The sequence below is a fragment of the Tasmannia lanceolata genome, unplaced genomic scaffold (genome assembly GCF_043159265.1).
Source record: "Tasmannia lanceolata isolate RefF3 unplaced genomic scaffold, GAP_Taslan_0.1 ptg000054l, whole genome shotgun sequence".
NCBI classification, from domain to species: Eukaryota; Viridiplantae; Streptophyta; class Magnoliopsida; order Canellales; family Winteraceae; genus Tasmannia; species Tasmannia lanceolata.
This window is the reverse complement of record NW_027518731.1, coordinates 578,130-594,317: the sequence shown is the minus strand read 5'-3', so window position 1 is coordinate 594,317 and position 16,188 is coordinate 578,130. Positions and strand designations below refer to the sequence as shown.

At 38.7% G+C, this 16,188-nt stretch overlaps 2 protein-coding genes across 2 annotated transcripts; both read right to left on the bottom strand.

Annotated features, from left to right (window-relative positions):
* Nucleotides 1-2,838: 2,838 nt before the first annotated feature.
* On the bottom strand, nucleotides 2,839-5,503 carry LOC143864811 (1-aminocyclopropane-1-carboxylate oxidase-like). The gene is made up of 3 exons (XM_077375649.1): nucleotides 5,347-5,503; nucleotides 4,571-4,803; nucleotides 2,839-3,750 (listed from the first exon to the last, which is right to left on the bottom strand). The coding sequence occupies exons 1-3, from the start codon at nucleotides 5,446-5,448 to the stop codon at nucleotides 3,147-3,149; spliced, it is 939 nt and encodes a 312-aa protein (XP_077231764.1). The 5' UTR covers nucleotides 5,449-5,503; the 3' UTR covers nucleotides 2,839-3,146.
* A 5,405-nt stretch (nucleotides 5,504-10,908) lies between these two features.
* LOC143864836 (putative disease resistance protein At4g27220) lies at nucleotides 10,909-16,143 on the bottom strand. The gene is made up of 2 exons (XM_077375691.1): nucleotides 12,710-16,143; nucleotides 10,909-11,145 (listed from the first exon to the last, which is right to left on the bottom strand). Exon 1 carries the CDS (start codon nucleotides 15,908-15,910, stop codon nucleotides 12,731-12,733), a length of 3,180 nt encoding a protein of 1,059 aa, XP_077231806.1. The 5' UTR covers nucleotides 15,911-16,143; the 3' UTR covers nucleotides 10,909-11,145; nucleotides 12,710-12,730.
* Nucleotides 16,144-16,188: the final 45 nt, after the last annotated feature.

Sequence of the window (16,188 nt, the reverse complement as noted above, 5' to 3'; positions counted from 1 at the left end):
TAAGTAATTTTTCGAAGCTATTTTAGTGAAATAAGTCTTGCCTTTTTTCAAACTATTCTTATTTTCAGTATTGGCATTCATCTCTCTCAAGTCACAAGTCACAAGTCACCCTCTTTCTCTTCCTTTTATAACCATTGACCCTAACTCCCTAACCCACCAAGCAGCTCCTGTGGTGTGCACGTGCCCTCTCTCTACGCTTCTTCAAATAAATTTAACTGGGCACAATGTTAATAGGACCTACTTGGACCGTGAGTGAGACACGGTAGTAGGATCCGAAGAGCACTTCAAATCTGATCCAACCGATAAGGGATTTGAACATAGGTGGATCTGATCCGAAATGGATCCGTTGACAACCCTAGAAATTTCTTTTCTTTAAGGGTTTTGCTAACGAGTGCCCTTAAAGGGCACTCTTTAAGATGCATTAGAAAAGAAATTTCACAATCATTTTACACTTGTTTGAAAAGTTTACAAATGTTTGGTGTCCTTTTTTTTTTAATCAAGACAAGTGTAAAATTCGTTTATAAAATTCGTTTACAATGTGAGGGCACTCGTTAACGTGCATTGGAAAAGAAATTTCACAATCATTTCACACATCTTTACAAATGTTTTGAGTCGTTTTGAACAAAACACGGGTAAAATTTCTTCTCTATTGCACTCGTTTGCAAAACCCATCTATTTTTTTTTTATGCCCAAGTGAAAGTAGGAAATTTTAGATATATTTTTTAATTTTCCTCTCCAAACTTTTTTCACAAAATTCCTGCAATCCAAACAGGGCCTAACCAATTATCTCTAGGCCACACTCGTTTATATGGTGTATAAGCAATAGAGTCCGGTATTTTCCAAAAAAGTACAGTACAGTACAGTCCCACACAAAAGATGATCCAAACCGTCCATTTGATGGACACCAATAAAAATAGGTTGTGCCCCCAAAATCATTTTCATAGGGTGATCACAACCCTCCAATCTATAGAGATTTCCATAATACTTATTTCCATCATATATGGGAGGGCTAAGATCATCCTATGGAAAAGATTTTTGTGGAGACAACCTATTTACATTGTGGCCCATTAAATCAACAGTTTGGATCATCCTATGGTTTGGGCTATACAATACTTTTTTGAAAAATACTACACAAAATGGCTTACACTAAACTATACGTGCTTACACAATATAATTCTCCCTCTATTGCCACAATACGTGCTTGCACCAAATCAGTGTTGTAAAACACCCTACGTGTTGGTAAGGACAGCCACATATCTTTTGACTCTCGATCTGATAAATTTTCCCAGAAACAAACGGTAGAAACCCCCGCCACGAGAAATATGGCACCCATGGCTTCCCATGTAAGTCTTCTCTCTCTTTCTTCTTGCTCTGAGATAACCCTACATCTGGTCTTTTGGGTATTTTGATTCTCATTTGCTCTCAAATTTAGAAATATAATCCGAACTTGACTTCAAGGGTCTCATCCACGATCCCAAGCTTGACTTCAAGGGTCATCTTGGCTCCCTCCTCCGATTACAAAGATGAAGAATCAAAGCCTTCTCAAAGGCAAATACAACAATAAGCTCACTTCAAAACGCTCTCAAGGATTTACAATTGAACACCTACTCTAATCCCTCAAAAATGATCCAAATAGAAGTGAAGGGGTTTAATCACTCAAAAGTGTGTTCAAATAGGGTTTTAGAGTGAGTGTTAATGGTTTGTCGGGGTGAAACCCCTTTATACAGAAGATCAAAGCCAAAACTAACCGTTATGGTCCTCTAACAACTAGTTAAAAACTAGCCACTCTAGCGATCTTCTGATGTCTGAGCAGAAGTCTGATGAAGGTCGGATCCCCTTTTCATTTTAAACTTCCCGTTTGGCTTATGGGATATGGTCTACTTGGTTTCTTAAACATGTTTAACTTATTTTAGACCATTGTAAGTGCCTATCAAAACAAGACTTAGAGGATTGCAAAGGGTTGAACTATTGGGCTTACAGGGAGCATTCTTAGGGACACGTATAGATTAACTAAGTGGGACTTTTCAAGGCCTATCGGAATCAGAGATTCAAATGAGGTGGAAGTTAGGGTGATCCTTCAGGGCATTAGATTGTTGGTGGGTAGGGAGATAGACAATCTTACTGTGGAGGGAGATTTCCTTGATGTCATCAGATGGTTGGACGGGAGATCTCTCAGCCTCTAGGGATATTCAGAGCTCATTAATGAGATCGTGGATCGCATGGGGGCCACTTAGTCCGCTTTCATCATCTCAAGAGGTCAGTGAATGGAGAGGCAGACCATCTTGCTCTTACCGGAGTATCTAGATCAACATCGAAGATTTTTTATTTTTTGCCCCCTTGAGCATTGGCGTATTTTTAGTGGGTTGCTTCTTTTTTCTTTGTTCTTTTAGCTTCCTTGACTGCCTCGGTCGTGGCCCGCCTTCCTAATAAAATTTTACCAATTAAAAAAAAAAAAAAACAAAACAAAACAGAAGAGATTTACATGGTTCAACCACATTTAGGTTTAGGTTAAAAAAACACAAGAAATTTACATGAGTCACCCACACTTAGGTTTACGTCCACAAAATCCCACAAGAAACTTATCAAAGTAAAACTTGTTCTTTCCTCTATGTGCAATAACAACGTTCAATTTCTTTCCTTTAATGTCTAAAAATTGGCATAGATTTTTTTAGACATTTAATGCTTTTAGAAATTTTATGTTTCACCAGGAGATTGAGAGTTCAGACGGTCAAAAACAAACAAGCCTCCTCATGGACGCTTGGGGTTATGGGTTTGATCCAAACACAACCCACTAAAGAAAGTAAAAGCAAAAAAGGAAACACCAAAAAAAGGACACTAAGAAAAGCACTTCTTATGAAAAAAACCATGAAATGACACCCATCAGGGCTACATTCAACACCTCTAAATGATAATTTACAAAGAAACGTTGACATCAATACGTAACGACAAACAACCATTTCATGCAAACCACAAATACCATTGCACGTACTTTTCTTCCTTTCAAGGATAGATAAGAAAGCCAATCAGCTTGTGCTTTTTTTTTTTTGGGTTTTTGTGTTTTTTGGTGTGGGGGTTTGACACTTTCAAATGGATAGACCCTTCTAAACAACTAAGTGATTAGATCATCTTGTAGGGCCCATGATTCTTCACATGGTCACTGCAGCTTGGAACCTTGGTTCCTTTGGGAGGAACTTCTGCTTGGCATAAACTGACATGTAATCCCCAAAAACAAACTTTGGGTATGCTTGAGCATCTTCAACTGTTGAGGAATTCTGAAGCTCTGGTGCTGGGGCAATGGTGGCCTTCAGAGATGGATTATAGAATGAAGCAATGGATCTCCTATTGCCATTTTTCAACGCCAACACGCGGTGCCACACGCTCTTATATCGGCCGTTGCTTAGGACTTCGATCTGATCCCCAATATTAATTACAATGGCATTGGCCATCGGTTGGACATCGACCCAATTTCCGTCCTTTAGGATCTGGAGGCCATTCACTTTGTCATCTTGGAAGAGTAAGATAACCCCGCCAGCATCGGTGTGGGCGCGGAGGCCGTTCACTAGTTCGGGCCGAGGGCAAGGTGGGTAGTGACTCACTTTGGTGCCAAAGAGTGGCTGGTTTTCCGGTTCCTCGCCGCCACAGAAGGCCTTCTTCAAGTATCCCTTCTCCAGACCCAGATTCTCTTCCATGATCTCCATCATCTTCTCTGCAAGTTTCATCAGTTCTTTCCTGTATTCCATCATTGTTTCCCTGTTGTTGTCATAGCAAAACCATGTAACCAATACACCCATTAGAACTGCATAGTCTTTTAATGGATGGATGCATGAACAGAAACACATACATAGAAGATTATCTATGAAATTTCCTACTACTGCTATCTTGTTTTCATGTAAGGCTGTATTTGTATAATTGTATCAACTTTGTTTGATCAATCCAAGGTAGCTTGCCACCTTATGGAGATGAGTTTTAAGGAAGGCTAGTTAATTAGGTGGAAAATATTGATGGGATGTCCGCATTTAATGAAAGCTCTTTTCTAAAGAATAAAAAAATAAGTTTGATTTATCTAAAAACCCATGGAGAACTTGCTAAAATGAGCTGTACGGGTTCAAGTGATAATCCCAACATGTGACAACAGTCCAATAGGACAGTTTTTAATAATTCCTACACTGAATATTATATACATCTTACTTGTTTTAGTGATAACACTCCTATCTTTGCTCATCATTTTTAATTTTGGTTGTTAGATGCTGTTACAGTTAAAGAACAGCTATGACCAATCAATCAAAAGGGTCTTTCCTTCTAGCCTTTTAAAATAAGTTTTAAAACCCAATTAGACATAGATTAGTTGTCTTCAAATGACAATATTATCTTTGTTGAAGAAGAAAAATAAAAGGCTGCTTTTCTTCTTAAGCAAAGATGTTATTGGCATTTGAAGAAACTTATTGTATATTTGATTGGGTTTCATATCTTATCATAGAAGGCTAAAAAGAAAGACCCTTTAGTTTAGAACAATGAAAGCATTTAAATTAAACAAAAATTATAGAAGCAAAGAGGTTTTCTCAATGCTTACTTGAATTTGGGGGGCTGTGACGGCCATTCGTTATCGTCTAGAAGAGTAAAAACATCCTCCCAATCGACATTCTCCAACCGTTCGCTGTCACCATTTTTGCCTTCCAACAAGTCATTCAACAACTGGACGGGCATCGAGTCCTTGAAGGCTTCGTCCCTACCCAACTTGAAGCACTCTGAGCATACTTTCTTCACTCTCTCCAGCAACTCCAATGGAATTCCATGGTTTACCAACTGCAACAAGTAGAAAAATATTTTATTTCTTCTTCTTCTTTTTTTCTGTGTGTGTGTGTGGGTGTGTGTGACATGGGGCATACTAGAAGAGGAAAGAAGTAAAGAAATAAGAAGAAGAAGAAGAAGAAGAAGAACAAAAGATCAATCGATCAAATGAAGAAGGAACGATTGATTGATTGATCCATCGATCTAATGGATGCAAATTTTGGTGCAAACGAGAAGTTGTGTTCGATTCTTCGAACACAACCTTGTGGGCCAAAGGGATTAGATATGGTCGGTGGAGGATCGCATGGATGAGATTAAAGAGCTCTGTTTGCATGGTGTTTTTCTTTTTCTCTCATTCCTAGAAGTGCCAATGATTTGGCTGATCATCTTACCAAATTTGACTCTTTTAGGGTCTGATTTTATATGGAGCAATGTTTACCTCCTGAAGTGCAATTGTAATCCTTTCTTATTGAATACAATTGGTATATCTTTGTCAAAAACAATTTCCTGCAAATGGGTATTCATCCAAATCAAACTAGATGTAGAATTGCCTAGTACCTGAAAGAATCCCCATTCTTCGCACCCATTATCGATCTGAGCCATTGTTTCGGTCCTCTCCTCGCCGTTAAGCTTCGAAAAGTCGATAACCGGAATCGTCATTGGGGATCAAAAAGGACTAAGGGAACGAGTAGTAAGCGGTAGAAGAAGAAGAAGAAGCTATTGGTGGTGTAGAATTGCAACTGTGTGTGGGTTTTTATAGCAGAAACAATCTCAGATATCAACTCTTATTTAAGAAAAAAAAAGGGCTAGGGGGTGGCTGTTGGACGGTGTCATTGAATAAAAAAATGCAAGGTCAATGCTTTGTGGTAGTCCACAACAAAAGCATCGTCCATACAGGTGATAGTCAAGTTTTATTTATGCTAAACCAGTTGTTCTTGGCACATAATGATCATCGATCATGGCTGTGCATCTGGTGGGCCCTATAGATGTTCATCTTACAAAGATGACACTAATCGGACAATGATCCTAACCCGACAATCTGTACCATGTAAATGAATTAGTTAACAGTTGATGCAATGAACAAAAAATATGACTTTGAATTGAACCATACTTTTTATGCATAACCCGGTTGAGAAAACTTGCTAGCTTTAGTGTTTTTTATGCATGCTCCGGTTGAGAAATCCCCCTGACTCTTTCATACTTACTAGCATCTCTCTCTCTCTCTCTCTCTCTCTCTCTCTCTCTCTCTCTGCCGCAATTGAGTCAAGATCTTTTTCTCACACATTTGTCCCCACATTCGGGTGTCCTAAAGGTGATCCTCCCTATTCTTCTTTCCATGGATAGCTCCCCATATCATGGATGACAAAAATTAGAAAAGATCTGCATTCCTTATTTCTATTCAGCAACACACGATTAGTTCCTTACAAGAAAAAAGATTAATATTGGTATGATCTAGGATAAACCACAAACCTGCCATGAAGAACAAGATGTACAAAGAGACAGCATTACCATGCTACCTCGATGCTAAGAAAATACTAAGAAAATATTGAGAATGATTGGGTGGGTAGTGCTTTTTAAAAGTGTAATAGGGTACAAAAGTTTGAAAGAAAAATAAATAAATTGAGCATGCATCGTATAATTAACTAAAAGCGCAGAGTGAAGAGCGACATTACCAAAAGGAATGCCCCTATCATTTCCCATTTGTACATAGTATATACTTCCTACATATTTCAGTCGAAAAAATACCATGATCACTCAACTCGATCCTTTGCTCATTCGAGTCGACTCGGCTGAGTTTTAGTACTATGAATTTAATTAAACAGTTCCTTTACAAGTCATTGATCGATAGTCCGATTGGGCTCTATGAGCTTGGAAATCGAAGGTGAGCCCACCGAATAGATGGTCCAGATCGTTGCGTTGACCATCGACAGTTGGTATCACCTAATTCTCACTAAAATAGGAGGGGCGTGGAAGGGGTGCACCGGATCATACGCCTTATTTATATTTTATTCATTTTGTCTTAGTCATGCAAGGAGAAGAAGAAACACATAAAACATCATTAGATCTATCTTAACATAAAAAAATTTAAGACTCTGTCTTGTTTCGATAGGCAATTTCTGCCGACTCGCTTTCCATTGAGTTGACTGTCCGGTATTATCTTGTGATTTTATCCCTTGACTTTCTGCATGAACATGCTTTCAGATGCCCAAACAAAAAAAAAACAACTGAATTGAAGGCGTAGTTTGAGGATTAAGGAAGGCAACGATGGAGATAATTTTGATATATAAAGCCATTTCTACCACCCTAGTTTAATAATATATTCTTCTCATTGTCAACTCCTCTTGGTCTTTGGTTCTCCTCCCCAAACATAGCCCACAAATAATAATAATAGGAAAAGGTTTCTGAGCTCAAGCTCAGAAACCCCATCTCCCATAGTTGTTTCAGTGATCCAACCCATTAGTTTATAGGTTATAGTTAGGATTATGGTTATTGTTATGGTTAGTATTATGGGTTATGGTTAGGGTTATGATTTGTGGAGGTTTAAAATGGATGGTTAGAAATTAAGCTCCTATAGATCGAATGGTTAGGATTATGGTTATGGTTATGGTTTGTTAAGAGCACCCTATCTATGTCAGGTCCTATAGGATGAATGGGTTGGATGAGTCAAACAACTATGGGAGATGGTGTATTATGAGCTCTAGCTCAGGCTGGAGCTCAGAAACCTCGCCCTCTAATAATAATAATAATAATAATAAGAGAAATGATAGAGACCATCGCGGAAGGCATTTCGCGGACGGGCTGTTGCATGGGAGAGCAGTCACATACTCTCATATAGCTCTCTCATAGTCTCATGCAACAACCCACCTGCGAAATGCCATCTGCGATGATCCCTAGCATAGCCCTAATAATAATAATAATAATAAGTGTAAAGTGTTTATGAGCTCGAGCTCAGATAAGTTATCTGAGCTCGAGTGTCAAAAACTCATGGGTCCACATTTTTCGGGTGATCTAAATCATTCATTTGAAAGGCCTTTATATGCATAGGGTGATTACAAAAAATCAGGTCCATAGGATCATCCTAACCTTTCCATTTGTGGAGGGACAAAATGGGTAGATCTGTGGAGAAACAGTATCCGTCCATTTTTGTCTCCACCTTTGGATGGGTTAGGATGATCCTATCGACATGATTTTTGGTACACACCCTATCCATATAAGGGCTTTTCAAATGAATGCTTTAGATCACCCTAAAAATGTGGGCCCACATGAGTTTTTGACGCTCGAGCTCAAATAACCTATTTGAGCTCGAACTCATAAACACTTTACTCTAATAATAATAATAATAATAATAATAATATGACGAAGAAGAAACGGAGGAGGAGAATGCTAAATTGAAAAGTGCCATTGCAAAAACCTAGCTCATGTCACTCTATCATGTAGTTATATGCAGTTGGGTGACATGGATCCAATGGGACACCCTTGTGGCGGTACCCTTCAGTTTATTATTATAATAATAATAATAATTATTATTATTATTATTAGGGAAATGATATCTGCGCCAAGTGATTTTGATAAACATGCGCTCCACTTGTTTGTCGTGCAGTATTTAAAGGGATGTCAGAAGATATTATGGTTCTCAAAAAGCGCTTGAAACCCTTTAAATGCTAGATGACAAACAAGTGGAGCACATGTTTATCAAAACACTTGGCGCAGATATCATTTCACTATTATTATTATTAGGGATTGACCATCACAAAAAGGCATTTCGTGGTTGGCTATTGCATGTGAGAGCGTCCGCCTCATATGAATCAATGAATAGGACAAAATCTGCTAAAATGTGAGTGGCTGCTCTCACATGCAACAGCCTGCCACAAAATACCTTTCTATGTTGGTCCCTAGCAAATCTCTTCTTCATCTTCTTCTTCCTCTTCTTCATGTGGGAAGGATTCATCAAGCCTAGCTGGCTGTCCCATGCAAAGAAAAGGGGCGAATTTATCATTTCCCTATTATTATTAGAGGAATGCTAGACTGAAGGGAGCCCTAGCAAAAAGGAGATGGAAGGGCTTCCTCATTGGCATGTCACTCTAAAATGAAAAAGTCAAAGAATGTTAAAACGCCTGGGTGACGTGCAACCAATTGGAGAGCCCTTTCATCAGCTTTTTGCAAGGGCTCCCTTCAGTCTAGCATTCCTCGTATTTATTATTGGGGTTACCGTTGCTGCTATTAGTATTATTAATGGATTTGCTAGCGTCCATTGCAAAAGGCATTTGGAAGGTGGTCTGTTTCATCTTGCAGCAGCCACTGAGGCTCACTTTTCTGAAGATTTCGTCTTCATTCATGAGGTGGCTGCTGTGAGATGCGACAACCATGCGCAAAATGCCTTTGAGCAAATCCCTAGTAGTAGTATCAGTAGCAGTTTCCCGAGGTCCTGGGTTCAGTGAAGAGAAGCTAACATTAATTAATTTTTTTTAGGCTTTAATCTTAGCACGTCCATTCGGCATGGGAGATAATATGATGTCCCCATCAGATCAACGGTCCCTATTACACAAGTCCATGTGAGACTTAATGTTGTTTCTTAGGATTCAATTTTCACAACAATTGCTTCTGTGACAACCTTAATTATCGTGACCCCTAACGAAGGTGTCCAACAATGACTAATTAATTAATTAATTAATTAAACACCTGCCCACGAAAGGGTGTGGAGAAAGAACGTGTAATTAGGGGCGTCATAACTCATAACTATTATAATAACATTGATGATGATATTTTCACCCTCCCTGCAGTACCCATTCGCCCCACTGTTAACGTGATTTTGACGTCAAAAAGCTTTAAAATTATTAGGGTTCGATTCATCCCCCCAAGTTCTTTAATTATATCCTTGTTCTTTTGGGGACCCGTGTTTTTAACTATTTAGAAATGCAAGCAATCCAACCACATGGAAGGTGGTGTAATGACTAATGAAGGTCTTGTAAGAAGGAAAATATAGTCCAGAGTGCCTGTACGGGGTTTTAGATTTGAGTCACTAATCAAACTCATTAAATTAATCATTTTTATATCGGTAGGTTATTAAATTAATCATTTTTTATATGGGTCAATGATTTTTTTATATGGGTAGGTTATAAATTAATCATTTTTATATGGGTTTTGTTGGGGGTTATATAGATTATCAATGATAAACATCATTAGTCCGAGTAATTAATTATCAATAATATACATATTTTATCTCTTGCATGGCCCATTAAAAACAATAATAAAGGTATGATTATGTCTAGCCATTGATTATTTTTTATGTTTTCTCATCTTGCCGACTTTGAATCCGTTATGAAAGACAGTTAATTAACAGACATCATTTTATAACCTCTTTAATACTTCAGGCCTTCCGGATTTAATTTGCACATAATCATTGTTAATTGTTAATTGTTGTGAAAAGGCCGATCTAGGGTTGGGTGGAAATCCAAAAAAAAAAAAAAAAATCAAACAAGCATAATTTAATATAGAAGTTTCATCGTAACACGGAAACTATTACAACTTCCATAGATTGGAGGGTTGGGATCATCCTATGGAAATGATTTTTAGATCACAACGTATTTACGTTGTGGCCCAACAATTGGACGGTTTGGATCATCCTATAGTGTGGGCCGTACATGTTGAAAAATATTGAACCCACCCCATATAAAAACTCTACAAAAGGTTCAAAACCATGATCACAACAAATCCAGAAATAATTTGGGATTGAGCCCCTATCTCCAATGGTCAAAGCTTTGGTCTTCAACCTTAAGGTGGGAGGTTCTATTCCAGCTTATGCTCAGCCGAAAAAACAGTGGGGCCCACATTATATAGGTGATCCAAACCATTCATTTGTTGGTCCCTGATGTAGATAGGGTGTGCCCTAAAGTCTTCTTCATAGGATGATCCTAACCCTACTATCTGTCGAGGTTTAAAATGGACGGCATAGTATGTAAACCTCCACGGATCGAAGGGTTAGGATCATCCTATGGAGAACATTTTCTGGGCACACCCTATCTACGTCAGGACCAGAAAATAAATGGTTTGGATCACCCAAATAATGTGCACCATATAATTATGGAATCTGATCTGTAAATATTAAAGGAACCATAACAGTAATAAGCACAAATCAGATACATACATGGCATGAGAAATCACTTTAGACACATGATCTATGGAGTTTTAATCCAGTAAAATAGGAAATAACAGAACAGCTCTATTCAAAAGAACGCTAAAATTCATCAATGATTAAATGATAGGATGAGTTGGTAATCCACCGAAAGTTGTGGTATGTCAAAATGTCAACTCCATGGCATACACAAGCTAGCCAGCACCCATAGTATCACGCCAGAGCTGTAGACATTGCATATGTAAGAAATTAGCATCCTCTTCAATATCAATTAGAGACAAAATAAAAGTATCCGATTTTGGATTATTTCTTTCGACCCAACATATTAATATAGAGAATTTGACCACATTCTGAGGACCACCTGCACCACTAGATAATCAAATATGGCTCAATGTAACTGTATACTTGAGAATAATGAGATTTAACTTTCGACTAGATCTCTCATTAATCACATCTGCAACAACCAGTGCTATTTAATTTGATCAAGGTGAAACAGAGTAACAGAAATATCACAATAGCCCTATTTCTTTGGAGCCAATATATTCATACATAGAATTGATCACATGAAGAGGACCACTGCACCACCAGATGACCAAAGCATTTCATTATAAAAAAAATTGGTTATATTCTCGAATGTCGAAGGATCTAAAAGACGGCAAATCATAAAGCATGAGTTCATAAGAAAAAAGGGATTTTAAAACTATTGATAAAAGATAACTAATAATTATATACTTAAAAATGAAAGTAGCTATGTTTTTCTACATCCTAGTCGTAGCAAGCAGTGACTCTTGCCTTGCTACCCATAAATCCCACGAACTATTGATCAAAGACATGAGGGTTGCCACTTTCAAGCAAAGGTTCTAGACTCAATATTATTTGTTGTACTTCTTCTACTTTGGCGTGTGTGTGTGTGGGGGGGGTCGATTTGAGAGGGATAAGTTAATTTAGGCATTACCGAAACTGGATACAAAACCAACTCTACAAGATCCGATCTTTTGATCTCCCTTTGTAGAGGGCATGACACACTTAGGCCTTGTTTGTTTTGGACTTTGAGAATTGATTTTGAGTCCAGAACAGTTTATTGGACTTAAAATTGTAATTGATTTTTAGTCCAATAATCAGATTTGGTCTCAAAATCAATTCTCTTAATCCAAAACAAACAGGGAGTTAATGGATTTGATATAGAAAAAAAAAACAATATGGCATCAAAGAGTCTTATCACTTTTCTTATTTAGGATATCATCCCATCCACTTCAGCTTGAAAATGTGGCAAGTTGCCTGGGGCTGGCCTGCTCTGTCTCATATTTAGATTGAAATTGGTCATGTTTGAATGGGTTGGCTTAATTTTCACGTACATTTACTTATTGAGCGAAATCAGTACTAGGACCTAATTTCAAAGCACCTTGAAAACAAAAGCGAATCCTTAAAAAAATGATTTGTAAGCAATAAAATAAGCATTTCCTATGCATCAACATCATGCAGAGCAGCTATACCTAAATGTAAACAAAACAGGTGCAACCGTCAAGATTCTGACAAACATAATATCAAACACATAAGGGGTTGCTTTAAAGCTAAAATCTACTTCAAAATGGAATACCAAATTTCTTGTTACTTTAAACATCCTTTAATGGGGTAGAGAACTGGATGCATAATGCATAAGAACAATAAGAAATAAGAGAGAATGATAAAACAAGAATACTCTATATGATAAGGATTGCGGAATCCATGTCGTAGTAACTTGGAAACACAAATGAAATTAGATAAGAAAGGAAACGAAATGAAATTTACCTCATATTAAAACTGCAGTTATCACCGTCCAAAAAGAGGCTTGAGGCGTGACATGTCGCCTTCGTCCTCCCACTCCAACCCTTCAAACCATGCTTCTTGGCCACGAATCTTTTCAAGTTTAGGTGCGTTCTGGGGTCTTACCGGGAACCTCTTTAAATTTGGGCAATGGAATACCCAAATCGATTTCAAGGAAGGGAAATCTAGATGGCAGCAGAGACTTGTAAGCTTTGGGAGATCGAGTAACTCTATAGTCTCTAATCGAGGGAGCAGAGTCTCTTTATCCACCACACCCAATTCCTGCTCCTCTTCCTCTCCACTTATTATCACCTCTATTTCTCCACACCCTTCTACACGGAGGTATTCCAATTGTTGAAGGCAATGTGCAAGAACAGGGGAGAATAGACATCGCAAGCTAGGGCAGTAATCCACAGTCAAGCGGGTTAGGTTGTGGAATGTCCCAGTTGGTGGTATGGCCCCCTGCCATATACACGACAGTTTGGGCAGATTTCGTAATTCCATTTGTTTCAATGTAGAGAGAGGTGATGTAGTAATAGCAGCATGAATCTCTTCTCTCATCCCCTCTTCTTCGTAGTCAAATACCTCCTCTAACTCTTCACAATTTCCTACACCGAGTTTCTCCAAGCTTTTCAATCCTTCAATCAGATCATATGATAGGATATTTTTTAATTTCCCACAACTGTAAATGTTGAGCTCTATCAGGTTCCCAAAGAATCTATTAGGAAGCGGGCCGTGACAGATTTTCTCTAATTTCTCCATGCCTTGGAGGTCCAATCGTTGCAATATCCTAAAGACATTTGGTGGAACCCGATGAGATTCTTCCACCGTATTGATGAAATGTTCCATTTCGTCACAATCGTAGAGATTGAGGCGTTTCACGCTGTTGAAAGAGACGCCTTCATCATCTAGGAGGTGTACAATATTGGATTTGGAGACGCCCCTCAAGTCAATTTCTTCGCTTCTTTCTAATAAGAGTTTAACCCACTTTGATAAAGGGAATGACATTATCTTGATGGATGTACACTTGTCGTAGTCGCTAGACGAGTACGCTTCATCCCACACGCAGATGCGGAATTTCTTTAGTTTCTCCCAAGGTCCGGGGACTTCTAGAGACAAACAATTCACGTCTTTAACATGGATGTATAGAACGGTCAAGCGAGCCAAAGATGCCACCTCATCAAAGCTTGCTTTACTTCCATCACCGCTGCTGCCTCTTACCTCCCACTCATTGAATATTTTTCCCATGTACAGTTCTTCTAATTTAGTCAACCTTGAAATGACATTTGGTGCCACTATTGTAAGAGCACCACTCTCTGTGAAGTCCAAAACCTTCAGATTGGATAATTGCCCTATTTCTATTGGCAATTCTTTGATCGCAGTTTTCCTTAGGCTAAGTACTTCAAGTTTCACCAAACCTCCAAGTAGGGATATGTCATCTAAACGCCAGCACCCATCTAAGCATAGTGTCTTGAGGTTTTTTAAGTACGGTAGTGACAGGGGCAATGATGAAATCTTGGTATTGCTTAGATCCAAGACGACAAGGGCTTTCATTCCTTCAATGAAATTATTTGGAATTTCTTCCCAACCATTCGTTTGTTGTAGTAATAAGGTTGAGAGACGTGGGCAATTTGTCCGCTCAGGGAGCATACCATTTGAAGTTCGCATAAGTGAGAGCCTCTTACATTCATCCAAAGTCTCTGGCCACTCTGTCAATTCCTCTCCCACTTTAACTAGAAACCCATTCTCTTTTCTTGATGCGATCAATATGGCCACATCTCTAACAACATCGTGCATTTTTACACAACCTCCATAGTCACCGTCTAACAACAAACAAGAATCCTTAAGTGTTTCAACCAAGGTATGTATTTTATCCCATGCTTCCTCAAAATTGTTGACATCCTTGAAAACCCTCTCCCCCATCATGTATCTCATCAATAAGCCCACTTCAACGTTATGATCTTCGGGAAAGACACAGCAAAACAAGAAGCACAACTTTGCTTCCTCACTTCCGATGGAGTTGTAACTCAGCTCGAGACGAGAGTACAGCTCTTTATCAACACCCTCTATGTTTCTTGCAGAAGACCGCTTTAATTCTCTCAATGCATTAGCCCAAATAGATGAGCCTTTGCCTTTCAGTGCCCTTGCAACCGTGACAATGGCTAAAGGCAAGCCCTTGCATTCTTTAGCAACTTCTCTAGCCAAACTCTGGAATTCATCAGTTTCAACAATTTCTGCTTTCTCTTTGAATAGTTTCCATGAATCTTTTTCAGATAAGACTTTGACTTCGATAATATTTTTCTGGCAATTCATCATGCAACATACATCTAATCTCCGTGTTGTCCTTATAATTTGGCAGCCCATTTGTGTACCTCCGCAGGGGATTCCGACCTTTGTTAAGTCCAATCTATCCCACAAATCGTCCAAGATTATGAGTACCTTCTTTTTTTGCTTTAATCTCTCCAACAATCGGGCCGCCCGCACTTCTTCATTATCTTCTTCAAATTTCATGCGTAATTTCTCAGCAAGTTCACCTTGGATCTTCTTCAAGTCTTGGTTTTGGGAAACAGTGACCTTTACAACCTCATCACACAGCTTTTCATCCTTAGCTTGCTTTCCCACCTGTTCCACTAGGGTCGTCTTGCCAACACCTCCCATCCCATATACCCCGATGATGTTGTTTCTCTCCTCTTTCAATGCCTTGATGAGCTGCTTCTTAGCTGATTCTGTGGATTCAAAAGTCTCAAATTCTCCTGCTGGGTTAAAGCTTGGACAAGGGAGGGGAGTTGATACATCAGTGAAATCCCCTTTTGCTAGCAGTACATCAACATCAGCCATCGTCTTCGTTGCTTCTTTACCTAGAGAATAGCGTGAGCAGAAATTGGGACACCATCCCTTGAAACATCTCTTGTTCTCCATCATCCCCTCATCCAATCTCTTCTTGGTTGCCTCAATGTCATCTACTTGTTTTAGCCATAACTGCACTTCACCAGTGATTTCTTTTCCATTCCTAGTGGCAGCCTCCACTAATCCTTGCACAACATCTCTCCTCAACCTCAGATTTTCAGCTTTGAGTTTAAGATTTTCAACACTCTTTTTATAGTGAACAAGATAAAGAACACGGCGCTTAAGAGGAGGAAATGAAACCTTCACCGCTTCTATGATGGGTGTAGCTAAAACATCCATGATGTCGGAAAAAACAAGGGATCTCAAAGAGGAAAGTAACAGTGGAAGGAATAGCGAGTAGATGAGAAGCTAAACGAACTGAAGAAATGTCTGTGTAGCTATTAGTCTTTCTTCTTCTTGCAAGAGATCACTTCGAGAGGCAATAATTGAAAAACATGATCATTATTGCATACTTTCTTTTTCGATTCTTTAATTTTATTCTTTTCTTTTTTTGTGTCTACTATGGCAAAGTGGTCCCATCTTTGATTGATCGGAACCCTCCATGTAATAGGCCTTAA

What these genes read in the sequence shown, in the direction of transcription:
- LOC143864811 (XM_077375649.1), bottom strand. Translation starts at nt 5,448, where the DNA reads ATGACGATTCCGGTTATCGACTTTTCGAAGCTTAACGGCGAGGAGAGG. An exon ending in AAGAATGGGGATTCTTTCAG is followed by an intron (nt 4,804 to 5,346) that starts GTACTAGGCAAT and finishes TACTTGTTGCAG; the next exon opens with TTGGTAAACCATGGAATTCC. An exon ending in TCACAGCCCCCCAAATTCAA is followed by an intron (nt 3,751 to 4,570) that starts GTAAGCATTGAG and finishes TGACAACAACAG; the next exon opens with GGAAACAATGATGGAATACA.
- LOC143864836 (XM_077375691.1), bottom strand. Translation starts at nt 15,910, where the DNA reads ATGGATGTTTTAGCTACACCCATCATAGAAGCGGTGAAGGTTTCATTT.